Source organism: Bison bison, unplaced genomic scaffold (assembly GCF_000754665.1).
Source record: "Bison bison bison isolate TAMUID 2011002044 unplaced genomic scaffold, Bison_UMD1.0 scf7180017864460, whole genome shotgun sequence".
Taxonomy (NCBI): Eukaryota; Metazoa; Chordata; class Mammalia; order Artiodactyla; family Bovidae; genus Bison; species Bison bison.
In genome coordinates, this window is record NW_011495022.1 from 1,346,216 (window position 1) to 1,372,518 (window position 26,303).

Below are 26,303 nucleotides of genomic sequence, written 5' to 3' on the forward strand. Positions count from 1 at the left end.
TGAGTCAACTCTTTGCATCAGGTGGCCAAAATATTGGAGCTTCAGCTTCAGCATCAGTCCTAATGAATATTCAGGACTGATTTCCTTTAGGATTGACTGGTTTGATCTCCTTGTGGTCCAAGGCACCCTCAAGAGTCTTCTCCAGCACCATAGTTCAAAAGCAAACTGTGTTATGGAATAGATAATTCTTATTTGATGAATTCCAGAGCTTTTCAAAGAGGGCCTAACATTATGGAATTCAAGTGAAAGATGTCAGACTGTCTAAATTCATTTTAAGGGGAAAAGGAAAGGAAAGAAAAAAAAATGTATTCTGGTCTATACTCTGGTTGCTTCCAGTCTCTGGACTGGCTCCACATTTTCTACAAGGAATGTTGACCACCACTAGGAAGGCTCTGGAAAGGGCCCTTAATTTCTGCAGCTATCAAAATACTGCTAATTGTCAACCAGTCTCAAAAACTGCAAAGGTCTACAACGTTTTGATAAAAATAGTAGTAGTAGTACTAGTAGTCATAGTAATAGCTTTAGTGGGTCTGAGACTTAGATCAGTGCGATCTATTATTTTCGTAAGTGTGTTATGTTAGCCTTTATACCAATTCTGGTTGACTTTCTGGTGGAGTAATGGTATGCCTGTGGTACAAGAGCACAGCTGATTTTGTTTGCCAGTCACAGTGTGTGGTTTTAGCAAAGAGCTAAATATGGCACTGGGTTGAATCAACAGTCCGGGGAGAGTGCGGTGTGCCATTTGTGTTCCTCCCAGTGACACTGATGGCATTCAGGTGGACCCGTCAGGATGCTCTGGGCAGGAGAAGCAGTGACAGGACGGCAAGTCTCAACTGTTACACATCCCCCATGCAAAAATGCAGGTCTCACAGCATGCCATGCCATGGGGCTTATTTTTACTGAGACTTCTGATTTGAAATCCAAAGCAGTACTGAGTTGTGGAGTTGAAACAAGGCTGCCAATGATGTATTTGTATTTCCTGATCTTTGAGAAAAGGAATTTGTCTTGCAGTAGTTGTGTCTGCTTTGTTTCTATTTAAGTTTTTAAGGATTTGAAACAAGTAAAACAGTAATAATAAAGGCATATGGTCAGAGTATTTAAATATAAAAGGCAAAACCTTTTTTGTAGTAACTTCATAGAAATAAATTGCTCTTCAGTGACATAAGCTATTTCTTTTAGAAGTGTCAGTTCCTGAATATTTGAAGTTCTAATGAGACCCTATTGTCTCATTCTTTTCCATAAATCCAATAATGGAAAAGGAAAGGATGAAAAATAGTCATTCTTTTTGTGCTCCTGTAATTTGACAATATTGCAATTAAAAAACTGATCTTTGCCAAACTTCTGGAAAGCTGTAACTCACAAGGATTTAGTAGCTGAGGTCTGCTTTGTAGTAAATCAAGGACAGGTGCAAAGGATGGCCATCACCTGTTCTGTGTAGTCTCTAAGTATTTCTGGAACTTTATTTTTTTTTTTTCTGTATGCAAGCCCAACAGTTACAATGGGGAAAGAGAACAGGGCAGCCCCAATTTTCATTTATGGATTTCCTGAAGTAGCCCAAGAAGAAATGGGCTCATCCTCAGAAAGAAAAAGACTGAGACTCACTTCTCCAGGAAACTTACTTGAACACCAAGCAGGCCTTCTGTGTAGCTTGTCTGGGCTGCAGGGAATTCTAGAAACACTCCTCCTTTCTTCGCAAATCTTACCTCCTAGAGCAGTGCTACACACGATATCCATAACCCTGCTTGGTGGTCCGTTAGCGGGGAAGAGTAGCAGGAGAGACTCCTGCCTGAGTTTGAATCCTGACTTCAAACCTACAAACTCAAGGGCAACGAGTTATTAAGCTTCTCAAAGCTTCAGATTCCTCATTTGTAAAAGGAGGGTAACAGTGATATCTGTCTCACATGATGGTGGTGACTGCACGAGATAATCCCTCAGTAGAGTTCCTGGCACATGCTAAGAGTTCTGTAAATCTAACCTGCTCTTATTAAGATGTTTATTATTATTATTACAGCTTAAAGTATTAGTCATGCAGTCATGTCCGACTCTTTGTGACCTCATGGACTGAAGCCCGCCAGGCTCCTCTATCCATGGGATTCTACAGGCAAGAATATTGAAGTGGGCTGCCATTCCCTTCTCCAGGATAACAGCTTAGAGAAAAAAATTAAAAGGCAAATAGAGCAGGAGTATAAACACATTTATGTCACTGTTAAAGGGAGGATCCTGGATGCTTAAAGTGTGAGAAAATCAGAAAAGGGGGAAAAAGTTCAAAGTCAGGGTGGAGCAAGAGGGGACAGACCTTCATGGGCCTTCTCTTGCCTCGTTGATTTGCTTAATCATCACCCTTTTTCATTTTTACAATGTCCTTTCTTGGGTTTGACTCATCCTACCCCATCTAATTTGGGACAACATCTGGAACATATTAGACCTCCAGAATGTTTGTTGAATGACTGATCTTTAACTTTTTAAAGTCAAAAACCTGATTTCTGCTCCTGTTTAGTAGGAAAGCTAGTACTACCTGCTAGACTGTATAAATGGTTACCAAATGCTTCATAGAACATAGGTTAAAGCAGTTAGCTACGTTTAAGATGAAATGTCCTCATCTTCAAGAATAGTATGGATACCCAGCCACATATGAGAAACCCTGGTATAATTCTTGAGCAGTCTTTTTTGCTATTTAATTAAGTAGTGCTTGGTTTGCTTCCCTACCCAGCCCCATGTGATGGCCGGTGAAGTCATTGTAAGACTCATTGTAAGTTCATACAATTTGAACTTCATCCCCTTGAAAATTATTGAGATAGGTGAAAGGTTTGTAATTTTATTTTATTTGCCTAAAATTCCACCCAGGAAAATTATCTCGAATGTAAATGTCATCTAGTACTAAGTTATTTGTTCATGTCTTCCCTACCCTGGCTTCTTTGCCCTCCCCTAAACTTCATCCTGCCTTTAGTGACGTGCTGTGGTGTGTTTTTTTCCCCTTGGCTAGGTTTTATTTGCAACTGCATGTGTTTTTATATGATTGCTTACACTGTGTGGATATAAATTACTTTTTGGAATAATCAGTGAAAGTAATGATCTTTTAAAAAAGAACTCATACAAATACAGATTTGTAGTTCCATAAACTTTGTGAATACCCCCAAAGATGCCTGTTTATTCTTATTTTGATATTGAAAATATAATAGATGGTATGATAAGACTAGCTTCATGAATTCCTTTTATAAGTACTGTAATAAAATGGTTAATTTGTCCATACATACCCTCCAGTTATCTCCTCAATTCCTGGCAACAGCCACAACCCAATTTTTCATTTTTATTGCCTACCAGTTAATTGCACTAATAGGTTTTACTTTTCATTTCTGCATGACTTTCATTATAAAAAGTGGCAAGTGTTAACTCTTGCTGCTTTTTAGTTAGTACATATTTCAGACTTTTTAATCAGAGATGAGCAAAGCAAATGGATTTTTTTTTTAATTTCATGTGAATATGCTTGCTAGCCTCAAAATTCCAGATGACTACTTCTGACTTTTACTCTTTTAGAAAAGAAGAGGCTTATTTGGGACCAATAAATTCTGCCAGGTAAGGAATATTGGGAGCTAGAGCTATGTGGTAGTTGTTGTTGTTTTTTTTCTCTAGAAAAGCTCTTTTTAGTACTGTTTACCAGTGAATCAGTCTTCTCAATTCACAGACAGTTTTCTTGTGCAAAGTGAACTAACATGAGCTAATTTAATGAGTATTTAACAAGGCATTTGTTCATTTAAAAGTGATGTAAACATTTTAATAAAGGTGTTTGAAAACATTTGTGCATTTTTAATAATCAAATGTGTATGAAATCCAATTGAATCTTTAAAAATAAGAGTTTGTTTTATAATTTCAGTACCTTAAATAATTTTCTTGAGTACTCTACATATGAAATGATTATGATATAGATATATGGTATTGACTATACTAAATTGAATCATTTTCATTTATCATATTTTATGATTTATGAGAATGTTTTTATTCAGCCTGATTGTTTTATTCATCTTGAAATTGATTGGATAAAAGACTTGCCATTGATTTAGTTATACATATCTCTTTATGAAATATGAAATATCTCTGGTGGCTAAGACAGTTAAGAATCCACCTGCAATGCGGGAGATCTGGGTTGTATCCCTGGGTTGGGAAGATCCCCTGGAGGAGGGCATGGCAACCCACTCCAGTATTCTTGCCTGGAGAATCCCCGAGGACAGAGGAGCCTGTTGGGCTACGGTCCATGGGGTCACAACGAGTCGAACATGACTGAGACTAAGGACAAATCACTATGATTAGAGAGAAATGAATTTGCATTAGGGGAAGAAAACATTTAAGTTGATATAAATTAACATTATAGTTATTATTTTTACCTAAATTTTAAAGTATTTTAGGAATACTACAAGAAAAAATTCAGGATTTTACTACTCTATACTTTAAAGAAAGAGAAAGATGTAAAAGCGTTTTCTATGTTGTTGCTAAGTCTGGATCCTGCTGAAATGACCCAGATATTTGTAGTTACTGCGTGCTAAGTCACTTCAGCTGTGTCTGACTCTTTGCAACCCCATGGACTGTAGCCCGCCACACTCCTCTCTGGGATTTTACAGGCAAGAATGCTGGAGTGGGTTGCCATTTCCTTCTCCAGGGGATCTTCTCTACTCAGGGATCAAACCTGCATCTCTTACGTCTCCTGCATTGGCAGTCAGATTCTTTACTACTAGCACAACCGATAGCCCTTCAAATGGCAAATACTGAAAATATCAGATAAGCAGTGTCTGTTTCAAAATATCGGATGAATTGGCAAGCTTCTTTCTTATACGGTTTAAAGTCTTCTTTCAACTAAATTGTGTCCTCCCAAGTGACATATGAATAAGAAATATAATTATAGAATTCTGTGATAAACAGGGGGAAAGAAACAAGATTGAGACAGAAAAAAAAAAAGTGGACCTTTTCTTGAAATACCTATAACAAAATAGAGAATCAAGTGGAAAATAGAGAAAATTTGTTCCAAGTGAGAAATATGAAAGTTAAAATTTTCATGTGATTAGCAGTTAAGCCATTCAAAGGATGACAAGAAAGCCAGAGTTAATGACAGATGCAAAGGAATCGAGCAAATTCCATGTATAAAGTAGAGAAGTCAATTCTAGCTAAGAATTTCTTGAAGGAACCTCTTTAGTTTGCTTCTCATGAAACAGATGGGTGGAAGCTCACCTGCCTTTATATGGGGATGCTTAGCCACAACTCACCTTTCAGGAAGAGAGCACTCAGCCTTGGGAACATAAACGGTATTTTCAGGTTATAGGGTATAAATATGAAATTTGAGTAGAATGCACTTGTATTAGGAGTTACTTGAAAAATTATGTAGGCAGCTAACAGTTTCAAAAATTGAAAGGGAATGTTTATATCCAAGGTTGTATTGGAAATCTCAACAGATATCTTGTTTTACTAAAAATTTGAAACTAGGTTTTTGTAGATGTATCTTTTGTCTATGTTTCTATATTGAAGTATGGGAACCACTAGGATGTGCAGATTTATTTTAGATGATGGAAGTTTTAATTTTTAACTTTCAATATATTTTTTGAAGTGAAACTATGATTTCATAAGTATCATTGCTGCATTCTTAAAAAGTCTATTTTAATATGATTTAAAGAAAAATGTTAGAATAATAATATATATAATAGTATAGGCATATTACAAAATGATGAAAGGAAAATGTGTTTAGGAAATATTCATATTGTTTTATTCTAGATAGTTTACATGTCACTAGATGTATTTTTTAGAACCTTAGAACAGAAAATATCTCAATAAAATTATCTTATTGTTTTAGCTTTGCAAAATAGTGCAAAGTTTTCCATCCTGCCAATAAAGATCGGCTGTTTTATTTTTAAGCCTGTCTAAAACTGTTTTGCCCAGAAAAGGCAATGGCACCCCACTCCAGTACTCTTGCCTGGAAAATCCCATGGACAGAGGAGCCTGATAGGCTGCAGTCCATGTGGTTGCGAGAAGTCCAACACGACTGAGCGACTTCCCTTTCACTTTCCACTTTCATGCATTGGAGAAGGAAATGGCAACCCAGTCCAGTGTTCTTGCCTGGAGAATCCCAGGGACAGAGGAGCCTGGTAGGAGGCCCTCTATGGAGTCTCACAGAGTCAGACACAACTGCAGCGACTTAGCAGCGGCAGCAGTAATAATCAGAAAGTTACAGGTTCATGTTTTGCAAATTGATGAGACTTAAGTATTTATACTGTGAGTATACTAAGGAAGTGGACTAGGGTTTAATTTTCTGATATTTTGAGATTTTTGCCTATAGAAGGTTTTTTTTTTAATTCTTGTTAAATGAATTTTAATACAATCAATTTTGCTACAACCTTGAGCGAAACAAATCTCCAGATTTTCCAGTAATGATATTTTACATTAAATAGTTAAATGTAATACTCTTAACAGTTTTTTTTCCTCTTTCACTTTTTAAGTTATCATAAATAAAATTGACTTTTGGAGAATGCCCACAGTCCTGTAAATTTCCATACATGTATAAGTTTGTGTAACCATCACTTCAGTCAAGGTATAAAATAATTCTATTACTCTCTTCTTTGAATTTGTAAGTGTTTCAAACCATATAACTTATCTTTATAGTAGGAATATATTATCCTAAACTTGTAGCAAAAAAAAAAAAAAAAAACCTACTTTGCTGTACTGTTCAATAAATCTGTGTTCCACTCTCCTTTCTAATGAATTTAAGTTCTTCTAATTGCTAATTGTACACTTGGTTGATTTATGGTCCTCATCAGGGATAGCATTCATTTTTCCTTTCTACCAAATATCATCAACTAATCCAGGCCTAAGCTCTAACCTCTGGAGATTTCCTAGACGATGGTATCAGTAGATCTGTCTTTGTTCACATTACATCTGTTAATAAGTTATGCTTTGTTCATCATCCGCATTGTTTTTTGAACTGCCAGTTGTCTGACGTTAATGCTGGATTATTATCTGGAGCACACAGGAGAATCACTGCTGCATTTCTTTTTATAGGCTCTGCAGATAGTGTTCTTTCTTTTTCCAAGTATTTTCATGGCTTTGTGCCATGCTTTTTCTACACTATCATTGCATATTTCTCTATCTGTGTATGGTACATGCAAACCAAAGAGAGCAAAGTCACAAGCTGTAAGTCAAAACTTTCCTTGAATATTTAAACAAGTGTTGCATCTTAACCATTCTGTTATGGACATTTGAGTAGCATGCATTTCCAGTAAAATGAATATCTAGAGTCCATAAACAGTAATAAATTATTTTAAAATTCCATTTGTCTAATTGTCTGTAATATGTCTATCATTTATGACTTTACCACAGATAGAAAATTAAGAAATTTAAATATATCTGTAACAGTCATCACTGAGGTCATTTCAGACCATCTTAAGTATTATTACCTCACATAGAGAAAACATTAACAAGTTAATTTTAACCCTGATATTTGGATCTTAAGTTTTCTCGTTCTATTAATCTTTTAAGATTTTTCAAGGTTTCTTATATAAATATAAGATATCTTGAAATGTGATTCTCCTGTGATTGTTTTATGTGTGTTTTTATTTGAAAAAAAAAATTTTTTTTGCTTTTAATTCTTGGAAATAAGCATATTACTAATGAACGAGATTCTTTATGATCCTTGTTTGGGAACTAAAAGATAAAAACCTCAAGGAATAATACAGCTACTTTTACTTGTACACACTATTGTCTGTCCTTTGAAGCTATAAATTGACTGTTTTGTCATTTGCTCCTCAGATGGATCCTGTGCAAAAAGCAGTCATTAACCACACATTTGGAGTGTCCATTCCCCCAAAGAAGAAACAAGTTATTTCTTGTAATGTCTGTCAGCTTCGCTTTAACTCGGATGTGAGTATCACCTTTTCATTGCTCTCTGTAGTCTGTCAGCTTGGAGTCTGATTGTTCTGAACATGTACATCTCTTCATATTATGTATTCTCTAGAAGCACATTTATTGTGGGCTGTCGGTGGCCCATTTATTTCAGTGTGCTCGATTTTAAAGGGATTCAGATTCAACATTAGAAACTTGAACCACAGAGTGGCTAATATCAAAAATCAAGGATTTCTCTATGCAATCAGTCTCATCTGTATCATTTTATACTTAATTCTACCAGTTATATTTACTTTTCAGAAATACTTGAATAGCAGAAAATATTTTTTAAAAGTTTAAAATGCAATGAAAATATGAAAAACTGCAATGAATGTTGAAGAAAACCATTGTTATTATTCTTGATAGCAAGTATCACATTTAAGTGTGTGTGCCAAATCATATTAAACACCGGAAAGAATAATTTATTGCACAGTTTATATTTTCTGGGAAGATAGAAATACAGGGAGAGCTTTGTAAATTATCTTATCTGGCAAGCATAACCATCCTGTTTAAAAAAAAGATGATACAAAGATACACATTCATATTTTTTGAAAGTCAATTTTAGAATGTAGAAATAAAATAACAATATCACAATAAATAATATTAGAATGTTTATAATATTCAATTATCAAGTAAGCCAATGACCAATGCAAATCTGAATCTGGCAACTATATATTATATGTGGTTTTTCCCAAGATATTTTACCATCAAAGTTATTTTGCAAAGAGTATGTTATCAGATTCATGAGTTTCAAAAATACTAAAATAGTAAATACCTTTCTTTGCATGTACCAGTAAATGATATTTTCATAATTCTATTTAGGAAACATAATGAAAATTATAGTCATTGGAAAAGAGGAGATATGCCTATCATGACTTATAAAAGTATATTTAATGAAATTTCAACCAAAAATCCAATGAATTTTTTTGGCACCTGATAAAATCTTTCTCAAATTCCATATTCAAGAATTAAAATGTTCCCAAATAAATTGAGAGATATATAGTACCAATTCACTAGAAAATCTCGGTATTGTTAAGATGTCATGTCTTCCCCTATTGATCCATACACCTAACACAACTTCGATAAAAATCCTAGAAGGCTTTTTTCGTAGAAAATACGAAGACATTTCTTAAATGTAACAGAAAAGGCCTATGATAGTCAAAATGTTTTTTAGGAAAGAGCAAAGTTTGAGTACTTATACTTTTTGATTTTAATACTTACCATAAAATCTATAGTAATCAAGACCATATTATTGGTGAAAGAGTAGTAGACACATTGATCAATAGAACAAAATAGATCCACACCTGTACAGTTGATCTTCAACAAAGTTGCAAAGATAGTTCAATGGAGAAAGGTCAGTCTTTGCAACAAATAGTGCAATTGGATATCTACATGTAAATTTTTAAAAAAGAACCTTGTGTGCTATTTCCCACAAAATACAAAAATTAATTCAAATAGATCATATGCATAACTATAAACTTAAAACTATAAAACTTCTAGAAAAAAAATGAGAAAACTTATGTGACCTTGAGTTAGACAAAGATTTCTTTGTCTAAAAAAATATGAAATAAAAAATGTGAATTATAAAAATGCTCATTATTGGACTTCATCAAAATTAAAAATGTCTCCTCTTCAAATGACACTATTAAACTGTTAAGAAATTGAAAAGAAAAACTACAGACTGAGAGACAATATTTGTAAGACACATGTCTTGTATGCAGATATTTAAATAACTTACAATTCAATAATAAATAATAAATGGGCAAAAGATTTAAATAAGCACTTTACCATGACAGATAAATATGCAAAACAATTCTCAACATCATTAGCTGTTAGGGAAGCAGACCACAATCAGATACCACTATACTTATTAAAATGATAAAAATTAAACCAATTGATATTACCAAATGCAAAAATGAGGACCAACTGGAACTCTCATTAACTGTTGTTGGAAATAAAAGATAGTGCAGATCCTTTAGAAAACAGTTTGATGGCTATTTATAAGAATTTTTATAAAGTGATAGATACATTTCTCATACAGCCCATCAATCCCACTTCGAGGAATTTATCCAAGAGAAATGAAAACAGGTGGCTCAGATGGTAAGTCTGCCTGCAATGTGGGAGACCCGGGTTCGATCCCTGGGTCGGAAAGATCCTCTGGAGAAGGAAATGGCAACTCGCTCCAGTATTCTTGCCTGGAAAATCTCATGGATGGAGCCTGGTAGGCTACAGTCCATGGGGTCGCAAAGAGTTGGACACGACTGAGCGACTTCACTTCATAGGAGCTTTATTCATAATTGCCCCAAACTGAAATTGATCCTAATGTCTATCAACTGATGATGAAATAAACTAAAATATAGCCCTACAATGGACTCAGCAGTGAAAGAAGTTATATACCAATGCCTCCCACAGTGTGGATGAATTTCAAAGGCAGTATGCTAAATAAAATAAGTTACACACAAAAACGATACACTGTATGGTTACACTTATATAACTTTTGCAAAAGACAAAACTGTGGGGACAGAAATCCGACCCATAATTAATAGGGACTGAAGTTGGGGTTGAGAAATTCATCACCAAGGGGCATGAGAGAATTTTTTTGGGTGATGGAAATACTCTAAGTCTTCGTTGCTGTGGTCATTACAAAACTGTTTTGTTTTGTTTTGTTTTTTTCTTCAAAACTCATAGAACTCAATACCTAAAAAGAATTTTACTGTATGTAAAGTATACCTCAGCAAACCTGACTAGGAGAACAAAATCAATGTGATAGGAGTCATGAAATATTTTGTAAATTGAAGACTAACTATAGAAACATACCTACTAGATATATTAAACTACAATATTGCTACTAGATTTAAGGTATAATAATTAAAAGAATTTTTTAAAGAAAAGATGGAATAAGAAATACTGAAAATAGATCCAAGTATATTTAACATTTTTGCCCAGTTATTATCCAAATTTATGTAGCCATGTAGGGAAATTAACATCTTTGTAACTTTACAAATATAAAATGAAAATGTTCACTACTTAACTGGCCACTGACAAAATGAATGCCCAGGTGAAGACATGCTCCATATTTAATTCTAGCATTCCCACTGCAGTGATGCCAGATGTTGAAGCATCTCATAATACAAAGCAAAGAGATTGTAAAGTAAAATTGCAAAAATCTTGCAAAAGATTCAGATTTTCATGAACTCATGATTGTCATGTTGGAGAACTGTTTAATACAAAGTCACTGACAAATGAGGATCTGCCTGTTAGAAGTATTAATTTAACAAGAGAAAAATTAAAAGGTTGATGATAGGCTGCTCAAAGTAAAATGTTTTAACTATTAAGCGAATAGTAAAAACTTTTGCAATTATGAATCCCTTGAATTAAAAAAAAGAAAACATTTATTTATGTGGTCCAAAAAGAAAAGAAATTTTAAAAGAATCATTGAAGAATATTGTTTCATCCTATTCCCATCCTCCCACTCTCCATGCCTTTCTCTCTCTGTCTATCATAACTACATTAATATTTCTTGCCTATCTTTCCTGGGTTTGTTTATGCAGATATAACCAAATATGAATATATACTCAATCTTCCTTTTATACATACAAGATAGTATACTATTTATGCTTTACTTTTACCTTGCATTTTTTTTAACATAACAATATATCCTAGAGAATTTTCCCTATCAGAACCTAGCAAGCCCCCTCACTGTTTTTTCATAGGTGTGATAGGCAAAGATGTCCACATCCTAGTCTCTGGACTCTCTTACTATATTACTTTGTAAGGCAAAAGGGAATTGAGGTAGTAAATGGAATTAAGAGCACTAATCAGCTGACCTGAAAATAACTGTCCTGGATTATCCCACAGGCCCAAAGGCCCTTAAAGGTAGAAGAGGGAGGCAAAATAAAAGGTTAGAGTGACACGATATAAGAACAAATTGAGTGGCCATTGTTTGTTTGAAGGTGAAAAAAGGGACCACATGCCAAGGAATGTGGAAAGTTTCTAGAAGTGAAAAGTCAAGGAAATTGACTCAGAGCCTCCAAAAGAGAATGCAGTCCTGCTGACACCTTGGTTTCAGCCCAATGAAACCCATGTTGGACTTCCAACCTCAAGAACTGTAAGATAATAAATATGTGTTGTTTAAGTCACTGAGTTTGTGGTAATTTTCTACAACAGCGATAGAATACTGATACAGTAGTCTATGTGTAGATGTTCCATGGTTTCTTTAACTAGTCCCTTCCTGGTGGACACTTAGGTTTTTTCTTATCTTTGGAGTTAACATAGATTTTCATAACCAATAAATGGCAGATCTTCAAAAGAGACGTGGGTTCGATCCCTGGGTCAGGAAGATACCCTGAAGAAGAAAATGGCAACACAGTCCAGTTTTCTTGCCTGGAGAATCTCATGGACAGAGGAGCCTGGCAGACTACTGTCCATGGGGACATAAAGAGTTGGACACAACTGAAGCGATTTAGCATAGCATGCTAGTATACAAATTTGGGTATCTTGCCTATAAGTCCACAACTCTCCCATTATCTTATGTTGCCTTAAAAATTAACTCATTTTCTTAGCACTTACTGTGCTCCTATTTTATTTTACGCCAAACACTATACATACTAGGGGCTTCCCTGGTAGCTCAGCTGGTAAAGAATCCGGCTGTGATTCAGGAGATCCCAGTTTGACTCCTGGGTTGGGAAGATCCCCTGGATAAGGGATAGGCTACCCCATACAGTATTCTTGGGCTTCCCTGGTGACTCAGATGGTAAAGAATTGCCTGCAATGCGGGAGACCTGGGTTCGATCCCTGGGTTGGGAAGAATCCCTGGAGGAGGATACGGCTATCCACTCCAGTATTCTTACCTGGAGAATCCCCATGGACAGAGGAGCCTGGTGGGCCACAGTCAGTGGGGTCGCAAAGAGTCAGACGTGACTAAGCACAGCACAGCATACATACTAGACTCCAGAATCCAACAGCAACTTTTACTAGTAAACAAGGTGCATGAAAGCTTTCAAGGATTAACCTTATTGGATCCTCTCAGAACATGTTCTGAGTTTTCAGCTCTATATGTTCATTATTCTATACATAGAAAGGCTGCACAGTGTAAAACATGGAATTAAGAGTCCTTGAATGTGATTTAACCCCTAACTTTGAACTTTGATAAACCATTTCACCACTGTGTGCCTCAGTTTCCTCCTCTGTAACATAACCTAAAATGGACTACGTGGTCTTTGAGAGGATCATTCCAGCACAATGATTGAAAATCATTTCATGGTATTTCTTTAGAAGGATGGGATTTAAACACTTCCATCTTACAGGTGGAATGGCTAAGACCTAGAAAGAATGACTATGCACTTTATTTGTTATTTGTGTCATGGGTTGAGTGAGGGGAGGTATGTCAGTCTTCTTTCTACAGCCTAGAATTTCTCTGGGAGCAGATTCGTCTTTGACATGACCTTCACTCAATGTCAGTAATTTTCTTTGTATTTACTAACAGAGACATGGACAGATGTACTCATGAGCACGTGACCACTGGCTTTCTTGTCATCACTAAAGCTCTGTTGATAATGGAGAATGAAAGTAAATTTCTGAGTCATGCTTAGACTCTGGGCAGGAAAGCCACAAAGTCTGGATGGCAAATTCACAAGTGTGACATATACATGTTCTCAGTGTTTAGTAATGGTGCTATAATCTGCATAACTGAGCTCTGAAACTGAGCGTTCTTTATTTGGGGGAGAGTTTATTATTTTATAATTACCCTATTTACATTTTAATGTAAGAATTAAGAAGATGCTCGTCCTTATTTTCTTTAATAACATTTCTAAATCAGCCTAAGACTGAATTGGCTTTCCTCTTCAGTGTAGAAAATATGTTTATTGAAAAATCTGGAAGGCAGATTTGCACAATTAAACAGACTGCATTCTGCCATTCTCCGTTACCCATATAAACTGTAGCAGGGCAGACTTCATGCATAAAAATTCAATGTGACCTAGTTTAAGTGTCCAGTAACCCCCTTTGTTCAGCTTTTATCATCTCGGTAGAACTCCACTGTTGGAAAACAAAATGCTACAGCTTTATTTACACAATACAGCATTATGCAGATGAACAAGCATTAATCACAAACATTTCCCAAGTGAACCTTTGCAAATTGACACCATTAACTTTGCCAAGGGGCAGGTGTTGCAGTCCAGGAATAATATGTCTTTCCAACTGAGTCCTAGACGTTGGCTCAAATGTGTACGTCACCCACATCCCTGTTTCTTCTTGACCACCTTTTCCCTGTGTAACATGGTTTAGGCTGAGCACTGAATGAAATCGTCCTGGGCTTGAATGCTCCCTTCTTCTCCAGTGAACAAGTACACTGCAACTCTAGTGTGGCTATAAATTGATAAGCTTAAATCTGAATCATTCCCATTAGCTGGGAAATATGTTTCTAGAGTTAAGTCTTGCCAGGGAAATAGGTCTTCCATATGTTCCATAGTCAGTTTTTAAAAAGACTCTCAAAATTATTGGATTTTCGGTTTTCATACGAAAAGCAAGAAACTAGAACTTTCAACAAAAGCTTTTAAAATATTTTTGAGGCCGACATTTCTATTTTGGCTAGGTTGAAAGCTGGCAGATCCCAAATAATTTCTAATTTTCATATTAATTTTAACTTCTTAGAGAATAGTAGCAGAAGGATAAAGAAAACTGACCCTTAAAGAGATTTTTACATAAAATCAAGGCAACTTAATACTCTTGAATGCTTAAAAATAGAGATGATCTTCTTTTATTGTTGTTATCTCAGAGCAGAGTTAATCATAAATACCCTAAACATGTGACTGAGCCCTTTATACTTCATGGGCAAATCAAAATGAGAGCATAATGGTCTTTTTAATCAAGTTTTATATACTCTAATTCAGGAACTGACCCTGAAATTTTGGTACTCAGCATTAACATCACAATTGATTAAGCATGAGATGCAGGGTCCCTAACTGCTAACCCCACTCATTTGAAGCAAACTATTTGACTTTTTAAATTTACAGCATTACTTTTTGAATAGAATTATAAATCAAATCATCTATCATGCACTTTTATACAAATTTTACCTGTGGCTCCTCTAATTTTTTACTTGTGTTGCTTTTGTCTTTGTTTCGGATTTTGATTACCTAGTATCTCCTCTCTCTCATTCTAGCCCACGGCTCTTTTCCCTTGCTACGTTCTTTTTCCTCATGTCTTAAGTCATAAGGAGATAGATGACCTTATGCCATTGCATTAATTTACATTAGACTGATACGGTACAAATGGACAGAAAGTTAAGGATTTGCTCAAAAGTTAAAATGGCAAGGTGACCAACTGTTCGTGTGAACATTTCTGTAAGTGACCTGACTCTCTTATTCTTTACTATAAATATCTCTGAGGTTTCAGGAAATGCAATCATCCAACAATCACCCTTGGTTCATGTGTAATTGATACATCTGCAATGCTTCTTTGCTCTGCATTTTGCATCTTTGTCAATTTTGCAGTTTTCATTTGGACAAGGTTATTTAAATATGCTCTCCTGGGCCTTTCTGCCTGTATCTCTTTTTGAAATTTTAATCTTATGCCCACTTCCTGATTTCTTTAGCAGTTTATATAATACAGTACAAATTCTCTGTCTTGTATAAACAAACAGCCCCCATCCACCATCTGCCACTCAAGAGGCTTTAGTGTATTTTCTGCTGGAGGCCCTGGCATTCCCTGTCATCCAGCAGGGATCTCAGCAGTCATGAGATTAGGGAGAAAACAACAATTTTGGGTCCCATATAAATGCCCTTCCCATGTGCTCTTGGCTGACCCTCCATCTCCTTTGGCCCCCAGGCCTTACTGCATCTCTCCACCAGCTGCCAGGAGGCAGCAAGTCCCTACAGCAGCTGTGGTTCCTTCCCTGGGAGGTCAGAGCAGCAGGGAGATAGGAACCCCTTACACACCTTCTTGGAAGACCTTTCTTGAAGCAACAGCGGAATAAGCACCCAACTGCAAGGGCACCTGCTTAAATTTTCTGAAGGATCAAGCTTTTTGTTTGAAAAATGCTCTTCTAGGGAACTTGCATTTCACTCTTGGCTGCCTAGCTCTGGTTTTAACTCTAGAAATTCTGTCCGCAGTCATTCGTGTTTGTCTTTCCTCATCACAACATGTTCTCTTTGCATCATGTCCCTCCTTCCTGGATTCTCTCTTCTCTTCCTTTCTCCCTCTCCTCTAGCTCTTCTCTGGCACAAAGGTACAAGTGCACTATTCTTTCCTTCTCTCCTGGACATAATGTCTTTATTAAGCTTTTTCAAGTTTAATAACTGGATTCACTGCTTTAAATTCTGAGGCACTTTTCACTTGGAAAGCCCCTAAAAGATATTTTTTAATTTATTTTTTAATTAAAGGATAATTGCTTTACAGAATTGTGTTCATTTCTGCCTAGAAGATAGTTTTGTTTAAAGTGTATTGAACATAGTATTTAAATTCCAACCAGTGTAGTGTTTAAAACAATTTTTCCTATATTTCCTGAACTTTCAGGCCCTTTGATAACTGATATGTCAAGGAAAACCTTGAACAGTCATTTTCTAATATTTGGCCCTCTTTATCACCACTGGCCTTCCTCGATAGCTCAGACAGTAAAGAATCCGCCTACAGTACAGGAGACCTGGGTTCAATCCCTGGGTTGGAAAGATCCCCTGGAGAAGGGAATGACTACCCACTCCAGTATTCTTGCCTGGAGAATTTCATGGACAGAGTAGCCTGGCAGGCTACAGTCCATGAGGTCACAGAGTCAGACACAACTGAGGAAGTAGCATACACATCACCACCATCAGATATGTCCAACAAATATCTGCATATGTTAGGTCCACAGATCAACTGAACTCTTCCCCGCTCTCAGACATACGTATACGGTCACTGCCTGCTCCCCATGCATACCTACTCCATCGCTCTTGAAGCCCTTGAGATGGACAACAGCTCCTTTAGTCTATTAATTTATACTATATTTATATAGTCACATATAAACTGAGTATACACAATTATATATAAGTATATATGTGTAACTTGTTGCATTTTTTTTTTTGCTGTTTGAAGCAACTTTATTTGAAGTTATTACTATTACAATTCAAGATGTCAAATGCCAAAAGACATAAATTCAACATAAAGTTCATCGATTATAGAATTGTCCCAAATATTAAGAGAAATTGGCTTCTCTCTAAAGGAAGAAACATGAGGACTGTATAGCTTTTCTTGTTTTGTTTTGTTTTATTTTTCTTTTAAAACATTACTGAGCTATGTGCACTATAACTTTGGCTTGTGGAACGGAGAGCCAATGTGATCCTTGTTCTGCCTCAAAATGCTTTTTGGATGACTTCCTAACTCCCTCTTTACTCCTATACATTTGGCATTAATTGTGCTTTTAAGAATCAATGCTGATAAAATGTGAGCAGCAGAGTTTTAAGAATACTGGAACTTAGCCTGCTAAGTTTCACCTATGCTAATAATGGCCTTCCCTTTAGAAATTAAATAAGCCATGGAAGTTGGTCCTCATAAAAAGTGAGTTTATGATGAAGGGATTTGGAGAAAGTCACACTCAAACTAAACTCTGCAGTTGGTCATTAAATAAAGAAATGATAATCTCATTACTGGGTTGGAAAGTGAAAGCTAGTTGTAAAGTTTACATCTGCTGCTAAACAGTACAAATTATTAGATAAATGAATAATTGTATAAGTTTGAAAAACCAAGTGATTCTGTCAAGAAAGAAGGTACTGATGATGCAAAGAATCGATAGCATCAAATGGAAGTCTAGAAAATGATAGCCTGCTTTTGTCAAACATTTTACATTTTTCCCATAAATAAGACTATTTATTATTGATTCTAAGGTGTGGAGGGTAGTGAAGCAGATAGTAGGTAATTAAAAGCATAAATCTCAGGAGCTTGGGAAGGTAATTCTCGCTTTGCAGGCAGAGCTGCCAAAATGATGAACATTTTTTGCTTCAACATGACAGAAATATAGTGTGGTTACAGGGAGAAGGAACATAGTGAACTAAAAGTTTGCTTCAATAGCTGCTGCTTAAGAAAGCTCTTTAAGAAATTTAGTCAGCCTTTTGGAGGCATATAGTAGTTACTTATGCATTTTTTTAATTGCCTTAAATTAGCCCTGTAACATTACCAAATGTTATAGCCTTTCTCAGAACTACCTTATTATAAATGGGCATTTGATCATTTAGAATTGATTTTAAATTCATCACTGAAAATAAAAGGAAGATCAGGATAAAGAGAATCTTTTATTTTTTTTCTGGTTCTTTTTTTTATTATTATAAATTTATTTATTTTAATTGGAGGCTAATTACTTTACAATATTGTATTGGTTTTGCCATACATCAACATGAATCCACCACGGGTATACACGTGTTCCCCATCCTGAACCCCCCTCCCACCTCCCTCCCCGTACCATCCCTCTGGGTCATCTCAGTGTACCAGCCCCAAGCATCCTGTATCGTGCATCAAACCTGGACTGGTGATGCATTTCCTATATGATATTATACATGTTTCAATGCCATTCTCCCAAATCATCCCACCCTCTCCCTCTCCCACAGAGTCCAAAAGACTGTTCTATACATCTGTGTCTCTTTTGCTATCTTGCATACAGGGTTTTCATTATCATCTTTCTAAATTCCATATATATGTGTTAGTATACTGTATTGGTGTTTTTCTTTCTGGCTTACTTCACTCTGTATAATAGGCTCCAGTTTCATCCACCTCATTAGAACTGATTGAAATGTATTCTTTTTAATGGCTGAGTAATACTCCATTAAGTGAGCATTATGACTTATAAAGACTCATCAAAACATATATTTAACTAATGGGGAAATTATACAACAAATAATTCAATCATTTGGGGTGCTCTAAGAACACATAGGTGCCTTGTATGACATGTTACTTTAGAGATTTGTATGTGTTTAATAATATTCAAAGTTCTGATGACCTACTTAATATGATATGAAGAACAGAAAATATGAAAGTTTGGACAAGGAAAGTACCAAAACTCACTGTCCCATATAAGAATAAGTTTTCAACAGAAAAACATTAAGCTTCTGTTCTTAATTCCTTCAAGCTTTGGTTGTGTTGTTCAGTCTCTCCATTGTGTCCAACTCTTTGCAACCCCATGGACTGCAACATGCCAGGCTTCCCTGTCCTTCACCATCTCCTGGAGATTGCTCAAACTCATGTCCATTGAGTCGGTGATGCCATGCAATCATCTCATCCTCTGTCATCCCCTTATCCTGCCTTCAATCTTTCCCAGAATCAGGGTCTTTTCCCATGAGTCGGCTCTTCACATCAGATGGACCAAAGTATTGGAGCTTCAGTTTCAGCATTATACCTTCCAGTGAAAAATCAGGGTTGATTTCCTTTAGGACTGACTAGTTTAATCTCATGCTGTCCAAGGAACTCTCAAGAGTCTTCTCCAGCATCAAAGCTCAAAATCTTCAATTCTTCAGCACTCAGCCTTTTTCATGGTCCAACTCTCACATCCATACATGACTACTGGAAAAACCAGTTTTGACTGTATGGACCTTTGCCGGAAAAGTATGTCTCTATTTTTTGAATACTGTCTAGGTTTATCATAGCTTTTCTTCCAGGGAGCAAGCATCTTTTAATTTCATGGCTACAGTCACCATCTGCAGTGATTTTGGAAAACAAGAAAGTAAAATCTGTCACTGTTTCCATTGTTTCCCCGTCTATTTGCCATGAAGTGATGAGACCAGATGTCATGATCTTAGTTTTCTGAATGCTGAATTTTAAGCCAGCTTTTTCACTCTCCTCTTTCACTTTCATCAAAAGGCTCTTTAGTTCCTCTTCATTTTCTGCCATCAGATCAGATCAGTCACTCAGTCATGTCCGACTCTTTGCGACCCCATGAATTGCAGCACACCAGGCCTCCCTGTCCATCACCAACTCCCGGACTTCACTCAGACTCACGTCCATCGAGTCAGTGATGCCATCCAGCCATCTCATCCTCCATCATCCCCTTCTCCTCCTGCCCCCAATCCCTCCCAGCATCAGGGTCTTTTCCAATGAGTCAACTCTTCGCATGAGGTGGCCAAAGTATTGGAATTTCAGCTTTAGCATCATTTCCTCCAAAGAAATCCCAGGGCTGATCTCCTTCAGAATGGACTGGTTGGATCTCCTCACAGTCCAAGGGACTCTCAAGAGTCTTCTCCAACCCCACAGTTCAAAAGCATCAATTCTTCAGTGCTCAGCCTTCTTCACAGTCCAACTCTCACATCCATACATGACCACAGGAAAAGCCTTGACTAGATGAACCTTTGTTGGCAAAGTAATGTCTCTGCTTTTGAATATGCTATCTAGGTTGGTCCTAACTTTCCTTCCAAGGAGTAAGCGTCTTTTTAATTTCATGGCTGCAGTCACCATCTGCAGTGATTATGGAGCCCCCCAAAATAAAGTCTGCCACTGTTTCTACTGTTTCCCCATCTATTTCCCATGAAGTGACTGGACCGGATGCCATGATCTTCGTTTTCTGAATGTTGAGTTTTAAGCCAACTTTTTCACTATCCACTTTCACTTTCATCAAGAGGCTCTTTAGTTCGTCTTCACTTTCTGCCATAAGGGTGGTGTCATCTGCATATCTGAGGTTATTGATATTTCTCCCGGCAATCTTGATTCCAGTTTGTGTTTCTTCCAGTCCAGTGTTTCTCATGATGTACTCTGCATATAAGTTAATTATCTGCATATCTGAGGTTATTAATATTTCTCCTGACAATCTTGATTCCAGCTTGTGCTTCATCCAGCCTGGCATTTTGCATGATGTATTTTGCATATAAGTTAAATGAGCAGAGTGACAATATACAGCCTTGACATACTCCTTTCCCAATTTGGAACCAGTTCATTGTTCCATGTCTGGTTCTAACTGTTGCTTCTTGACCAGCATATGGGTTTCTCAGGAGGCAGATAAAGTGGTCTGGTATTCTCATCTCTTTAAGAATTTTCCACAGTTTGTTGTGATCCACACAGCCAAAGGCTTTAATGTAGTCAATGAAGCAGAAGTAGAAGTTTTTCTGGAATTCTCTTTCTTTTTCTATGATCCAATGGATGTTGGCAATTTGATCTCTGGTTCCTCTGCCTTTTCTAAATCCAGTTTGAACATCTGCAAATTCTCGGTTCACGTACTACTGAAGCCTAGCTTAGAGAATTTTGAGCATTACTTTGCTAGCATGTGAAATGAGTGCAATTGTACAGTAGTTTGCACATTTTTTAGCGTTTCCCTTCTTTGGGATTGGAATGAAAATTGACGTTTTCCAGTCCTGTGGCCATTGCTGAGTTTTCCAAATTTTCTGGCATATTGAGTGCAGCACTTTCACAGCATCATCTTTTAGGATTTGACATAGCTCAGCTGGAATTCCATCACCTCCACACCTCCACTAGCTTTGTTCATAGTGATGCTTCCTGAGGCCCACTTGACTTCTCATTCCAGGATGTCTGTCTCTAGGTGAGTGATCACACCATCATGGTTATCTGGGTCATGAAGATCTTTTTTGTATAGTTCTTCTGTGTATTCTTGCCACCTCTTCTTAATAACCCTGCTTCTGTTAGGTCTATACCATTTCTATCCTTTATTGTGCCTGTCTTTGCATGAAATGTTCCCTTGGTATCTCTGATTTTATTGAAGAGATCTCTTGTCTTTCCCATTTTATTGTTTTCCTCTATTTCTTTGCATTGATCATTTAGGAAGGCTTTCTTAGCTCTTTGCTATTCTTTGGAAATATGCATTCAGATGTGTATATCTTTCCTTTTCTCCTTTGCCTTTCACTTCTGTTCTTAGCCCTCCTCAGATAACCATTTTGCCTTTTTGCATTTTTTTTCTTGGGGATGGTTTTGATCACCACCTCCTGTACAATATTACAAACCTCTGTTATAGTTCTTCAAGCACTCTATCAGATCTAATCCCTTGAATTTATTTATTACTTCTACTGTATAATTTTAAGGGATTTAATTCAGGTTATACCTGAATGGCCTAGTCATTTTCCCTACTTTCTTCAATTTAAGTCTGAACTTTGCAATAAGTTCATGATCTAAGCCACAGTCAGCTCCTGGTCTTGTTTTTGCTGACTATGTGGAGTTTCTCCATCTTTGGCTGCAAAGAATATAATCAATCTGATTTCAGATGGTATTGACCATCTGGTGATGTCCATGTGTAGAGTCTTCTCTTGCATTGTTGGAAGAGGGTGTTTGCTATGACCAGTGCGTTCTCTTGGCAAAACTCTGTGAGTCTTGGCCCTGCTTCATTTTGTACTCCAAGGCCAGACTTTCCTGGACTCCAGGTATCTCTTGATTTCCTACTTTTGCATTCCAGTCCCCTATGATGAAAAGGACATCTTTTTTTGGCATTAGTTCTAGAAGATCCTGTAGGTCTTCTTGGAAGTGTTCAACTTTACCTTCTTTGGCATTAGTGGTTAGGGCATAGACTTGTATTACTGTGATACTGAATGGCTTGCCTTGGAAACGAACAGAGATCATTCTGCCATTTTAGAAATTGTACCCAGTGCTCCATTTTGGACTCTTTTGTTGAGTTTGAGGGCTACTCCATTTCTTCTAAGGGATTCATTAAATGTTGCTTAGCTGATCAAACATTAATAACACCTTTTAAAAAATATTATGGGTCTTCTTTCTTCCCTGTGTAAAATTCCTGTGTTAATAACTATTTTGACAAAAGTAAAAGATTTCTGAAACAATTTCCAAAGCATTTTATTGCTGGTTTTTGTCATCTTCCCACTTTGGGGTTGGGGAAAACTTTGAAGGCTTGTGTATTTTTCTCTTTTTTTGGTACAGATTTCTTTAGTTAAGATTGGGTGTGGAATCCTTAACAATAAGATAATGTTTCACTCAATTTTTGTTGTTTAGATTCTTTTTTTTTTTTTTTTCTGAACAAATACATAGTTTTATTTACATAGCTTAAGAGAACATTTCCATGAGTAAAACTGGTTTGTTGAGCCATTATTGTTTCTGAGTCTTAGGTGGAACTGACCTGAAGAAAGAGTTTAGGTAAATACATGGTTCATTAACATAGCTTAAGCATTTCCGTAAGAAAAACACATTGGTTAGCTCAAGGTTTGAGAAAAGTTCAGGTGGAACCAGGTGTCATGACAACATAGAATTTTTAAAGAAACCTTTTAATTTTGTATAGAGAAGGGAAAAAATTATATCTGACAGTTGTTTCCTCCTGTCGTTTAAGAGAGGAAAAAAAGTCTGACGCTTGGGGACCCCTAGCCTTCCTGCCTGTTACCCTGTCACCATTTTGTAGATTTCAAAGTTGTAAAACGGAAATAATGGTAAGAGATGGTTTTAGAAGCTAGGATCTTTAAACCAGAGTGTCAAGTGGGTCCTGGCTTTCCCAGCTCCAGTTAGCTCACCCTGCCCTTAATGGAGTTGTTGTGAACAGAGCCTGGCCATTTTTCGTGAGTATCAGGAGTACATACCCATGCCTGATCAGGATTGGGGTACAACTTTACAAACTAAACTTGTGTTCATAAGTATACTTAAATTTTTAAAGTACTTTAAACGTACTCTACTCCCAAGCCTAGAGAAGTTGCACAACAAGGAAATAAGTACATATATGAAGTTAGCAAACTGTTGGATGCATCCAGACTTCATTATTTACAAAATATTGATTCCAGTTTTTCATTTCTGCGATCTAATACGTCATTTTTGTCGCATTGCTGTTGTAGCAGGGCTTCTCTAACAGAGATGGTGTATATTCTGTCAGTTCAGAGCTTCCATTTTTCATTAAAATGAGTTCTACTTCCTGAAAGTCCTGTAGTCTTAGAATGTCTTTGTCCTTTCTGAGCAATGTGTTTGGTAGCTTTCTGATCTTCTCCACTTGCTCTGGGTTAATCCCCAGTTCATAGCAGCTTACTTGTAGTAGATTTTGGTAACTCAACTCTTGTCTATCCAGTTCAACTTCAATGAAGTCATTTTCTTTGTGGCTCTGAATTCTGACTTTAAGTACCAGCTCTGGGCAGGTGTCAGCAGGTTTGGCGTTATCACCTGGGTGAGTTGGCAACTGTTGATTTGAGTCTCCTTGTTTATGTTCACCTGAGGGCTTCTTCACATCCAGTTGGGGTTCAGCCATGAGTAAGTTCTGCAGTCTCTGTTGTTTAGATTCTTAAGCTAAAAAATATATGCAGCATACAATTGGAAATCAGATAGAATTTCTTGGCTGAATACCTGTAGGGTTCCTGAATGATTTAGTTCCTGGTTTAAAGTTTATATTCAGGTGTTATTTAGTATGTGTTTGATTTCCCATAGCTTATCATTTGTATGCTTGAGTGGGCAATTGGCTATAATTTTCACAGTCTTTACAACAAGGAAAAAAAGCATTACTTATGTAAGACAGAAGCAGAAAAGCTGGATGCAACAAGAAATAATCTTGCCTACTCTATTGCTTTCAAGCAAGCGGATGAATTAATACAATTCAAAACATTGTACGAAAGGGATAACTTTTAACCACTTTTACTTCTCAAGCAACTTTTTAAATAAAGTGACAACATTTGCCCTGGAGGCTAGAGAATTTTAGATATGGTGAAAGTGAAAGTCGCTTAGTCGTGTCCAACTCTGCGACCCCATAGATGTACAGTCCATGGAATTCTCCAGGCCAGAATACTGGAGTGGGTAGCCTTTCCCTTCTCCAGGGGATCTTCGCGACCAAGGATCAAGCCCAGGTGTTCCGCATCACAGGTGGATTCTTTACCAGCTGAGCCACAAGGGAAGCCCTTTAGATATGATAGGTCAGCATTAAGATAATTTTTTGGAGGGTGGGGGGTGGGGTAGGCAGGAGTGCCTGACCAGCTATAAGGAGCTTTATGGGGTATGGCTAGTCGCTGGGGAGAAGATAGCATATGAAGAAATATTGCTCTAGCCAATGTCTAAGATTTCAAGCTAGGAATTTTTGTTGAAAAAATAGTGTTGCTGCTCAATTTAGTTCTTCAAGGAGAGTAAAGAAGCTGTCAAATTAGCCAGAGACAGAAGAAGAGGGTCAAAATAGTTCATGCCTAAAAAGGAAAATTCAAGAAATATAAGACAGGTTCCCTACCCTCATAGACCTGATTAGCTAGGGAAACAAAACAAATATACATAGAAACCTTGTTGAACTGTGTGGTGTTAACTGCTGTAAGGTGATATTAATATAAATTTGGGGAAGCAGACAGCACATAGGCTAGAAGTATCATGGGCAGAAAGCTAGCATTTGACAGATGCCTCTTCTTCCACCAGGCTCTATATTAGATTCTTTCCACATATATTATTTCTGTATTTGTACTGAGTGAGGTTCAAGGAGGAAATGAAACTGTGAAAGGCTTGAGAGATGGTCAGCATTTGACAAGGAGAGAATTGAAGAATTATTAAGTAGTAGAGCTGAAACAAATAGGGCTTCTTGAGGATGTGGTCTATGGATAGGCTGCAGGGGGTCCATGAACTGTGTAAAATTATGCACAATTTTGTCTGTCTGTGTATCTGAAACCGTAATCACTTAGAAAGATGTTGAAGTGATTGAATCTTCCATTTCCTGAGAGAAATGTTCCACAGCTTCCTTTGGCAACATGTTCTAGTATTTAATCATTTTTAGTATTTCGTCTTACCTAAATCTTTATTTAAAAAAAAAAAAAAAAGAAAGAGAAAAAGAACCATGGTCTTTTTCCCCCCTCACTTTCGTTCTGTCTTCTAGGGCGCATGGGAAACAAATGTGGTATTCACTACTCAGAAAATAGATCTCATGAACAAGAGCTCCCAATAATTCTTCTTTCTGTTTAGGTTCTGATTTGGGGGGACTGAGAATATGATTCAGCTTTTATTTATGTGTATTTCCTTCAGGTATAATGTATTTCAGCTCTTATCAGTGGCATACCTAATATTTCTGACACCAAGAGCAGATCATTTTTAACATCTCCTCTATAGGACAAAGTCATTTTCAGAAATAATTGTGAAATTACATGAATAGTAAGAAAAACCAGGAAAGAAACTCAGAGACTTTTTATTAAAGTTTCAATATATTATTATACCACAAATATAACAGTATAAAAAGGGAAGAAAAGTAAAGGATTGATCCTTTTTAAGTATATTCATGTGTTTTTAAATGAGAGAAACATAAGCCTATATATTATTCTATCACAGAAATGATCATAACATTACAGTAACAAGTAAATTTTAATAAAATAAAAATTATATAAAAAGTACAATTTATGTACCCACTGACTTGTACCACTGATATTTTCTTCTTCATTCCTTAGTTTTAAAGCACAGAAGAACCTAAAAAGAAGCATAAATTTTAATTTCAAAGATATTAACAAAAGTCAGTAAAATCCATCACATATAAGCAAAAATTTTTACTTACCAAACAA

At 36.5% G+C, this 26,303-nt stretch overlaps 1 protein-coding gene and 1 pseudogene across 2 annotated transcripts in view; one reads left to right on the top strand and one right to left on the bottom strand.

Annotated features, from left to right (window-relative positions):
- The window catches only part of ZNF385B (zinc finger protein 385B), a 491,913-nt gene that overhangs the window by 402,246 nt on the left and 63,364 nt on the right, over nucleotides 1-26,303 (top strand). Inside the window, exon 5 of the mRNA XM_010859745.1 lies at nucleotides 7,783-7,893. Coding sequence (XP_010858047.1) covers nucleotides 7,783-7,893 — 111 coding nt within the window. The remainder of the gene's footprint in view (nucleotides 1-7,782; nucleotides 7,894-26,303) is intronic.
- On the bottom strand, nucleotides 22,834-24,501 carry LOC105002906 (annotated as a pseudogene). The gene has a single exon (XR_827041.1). The product of XR_827041.1 is annotated as an ankyrin repeat domain-containing protein 40 pseudogene (transcript).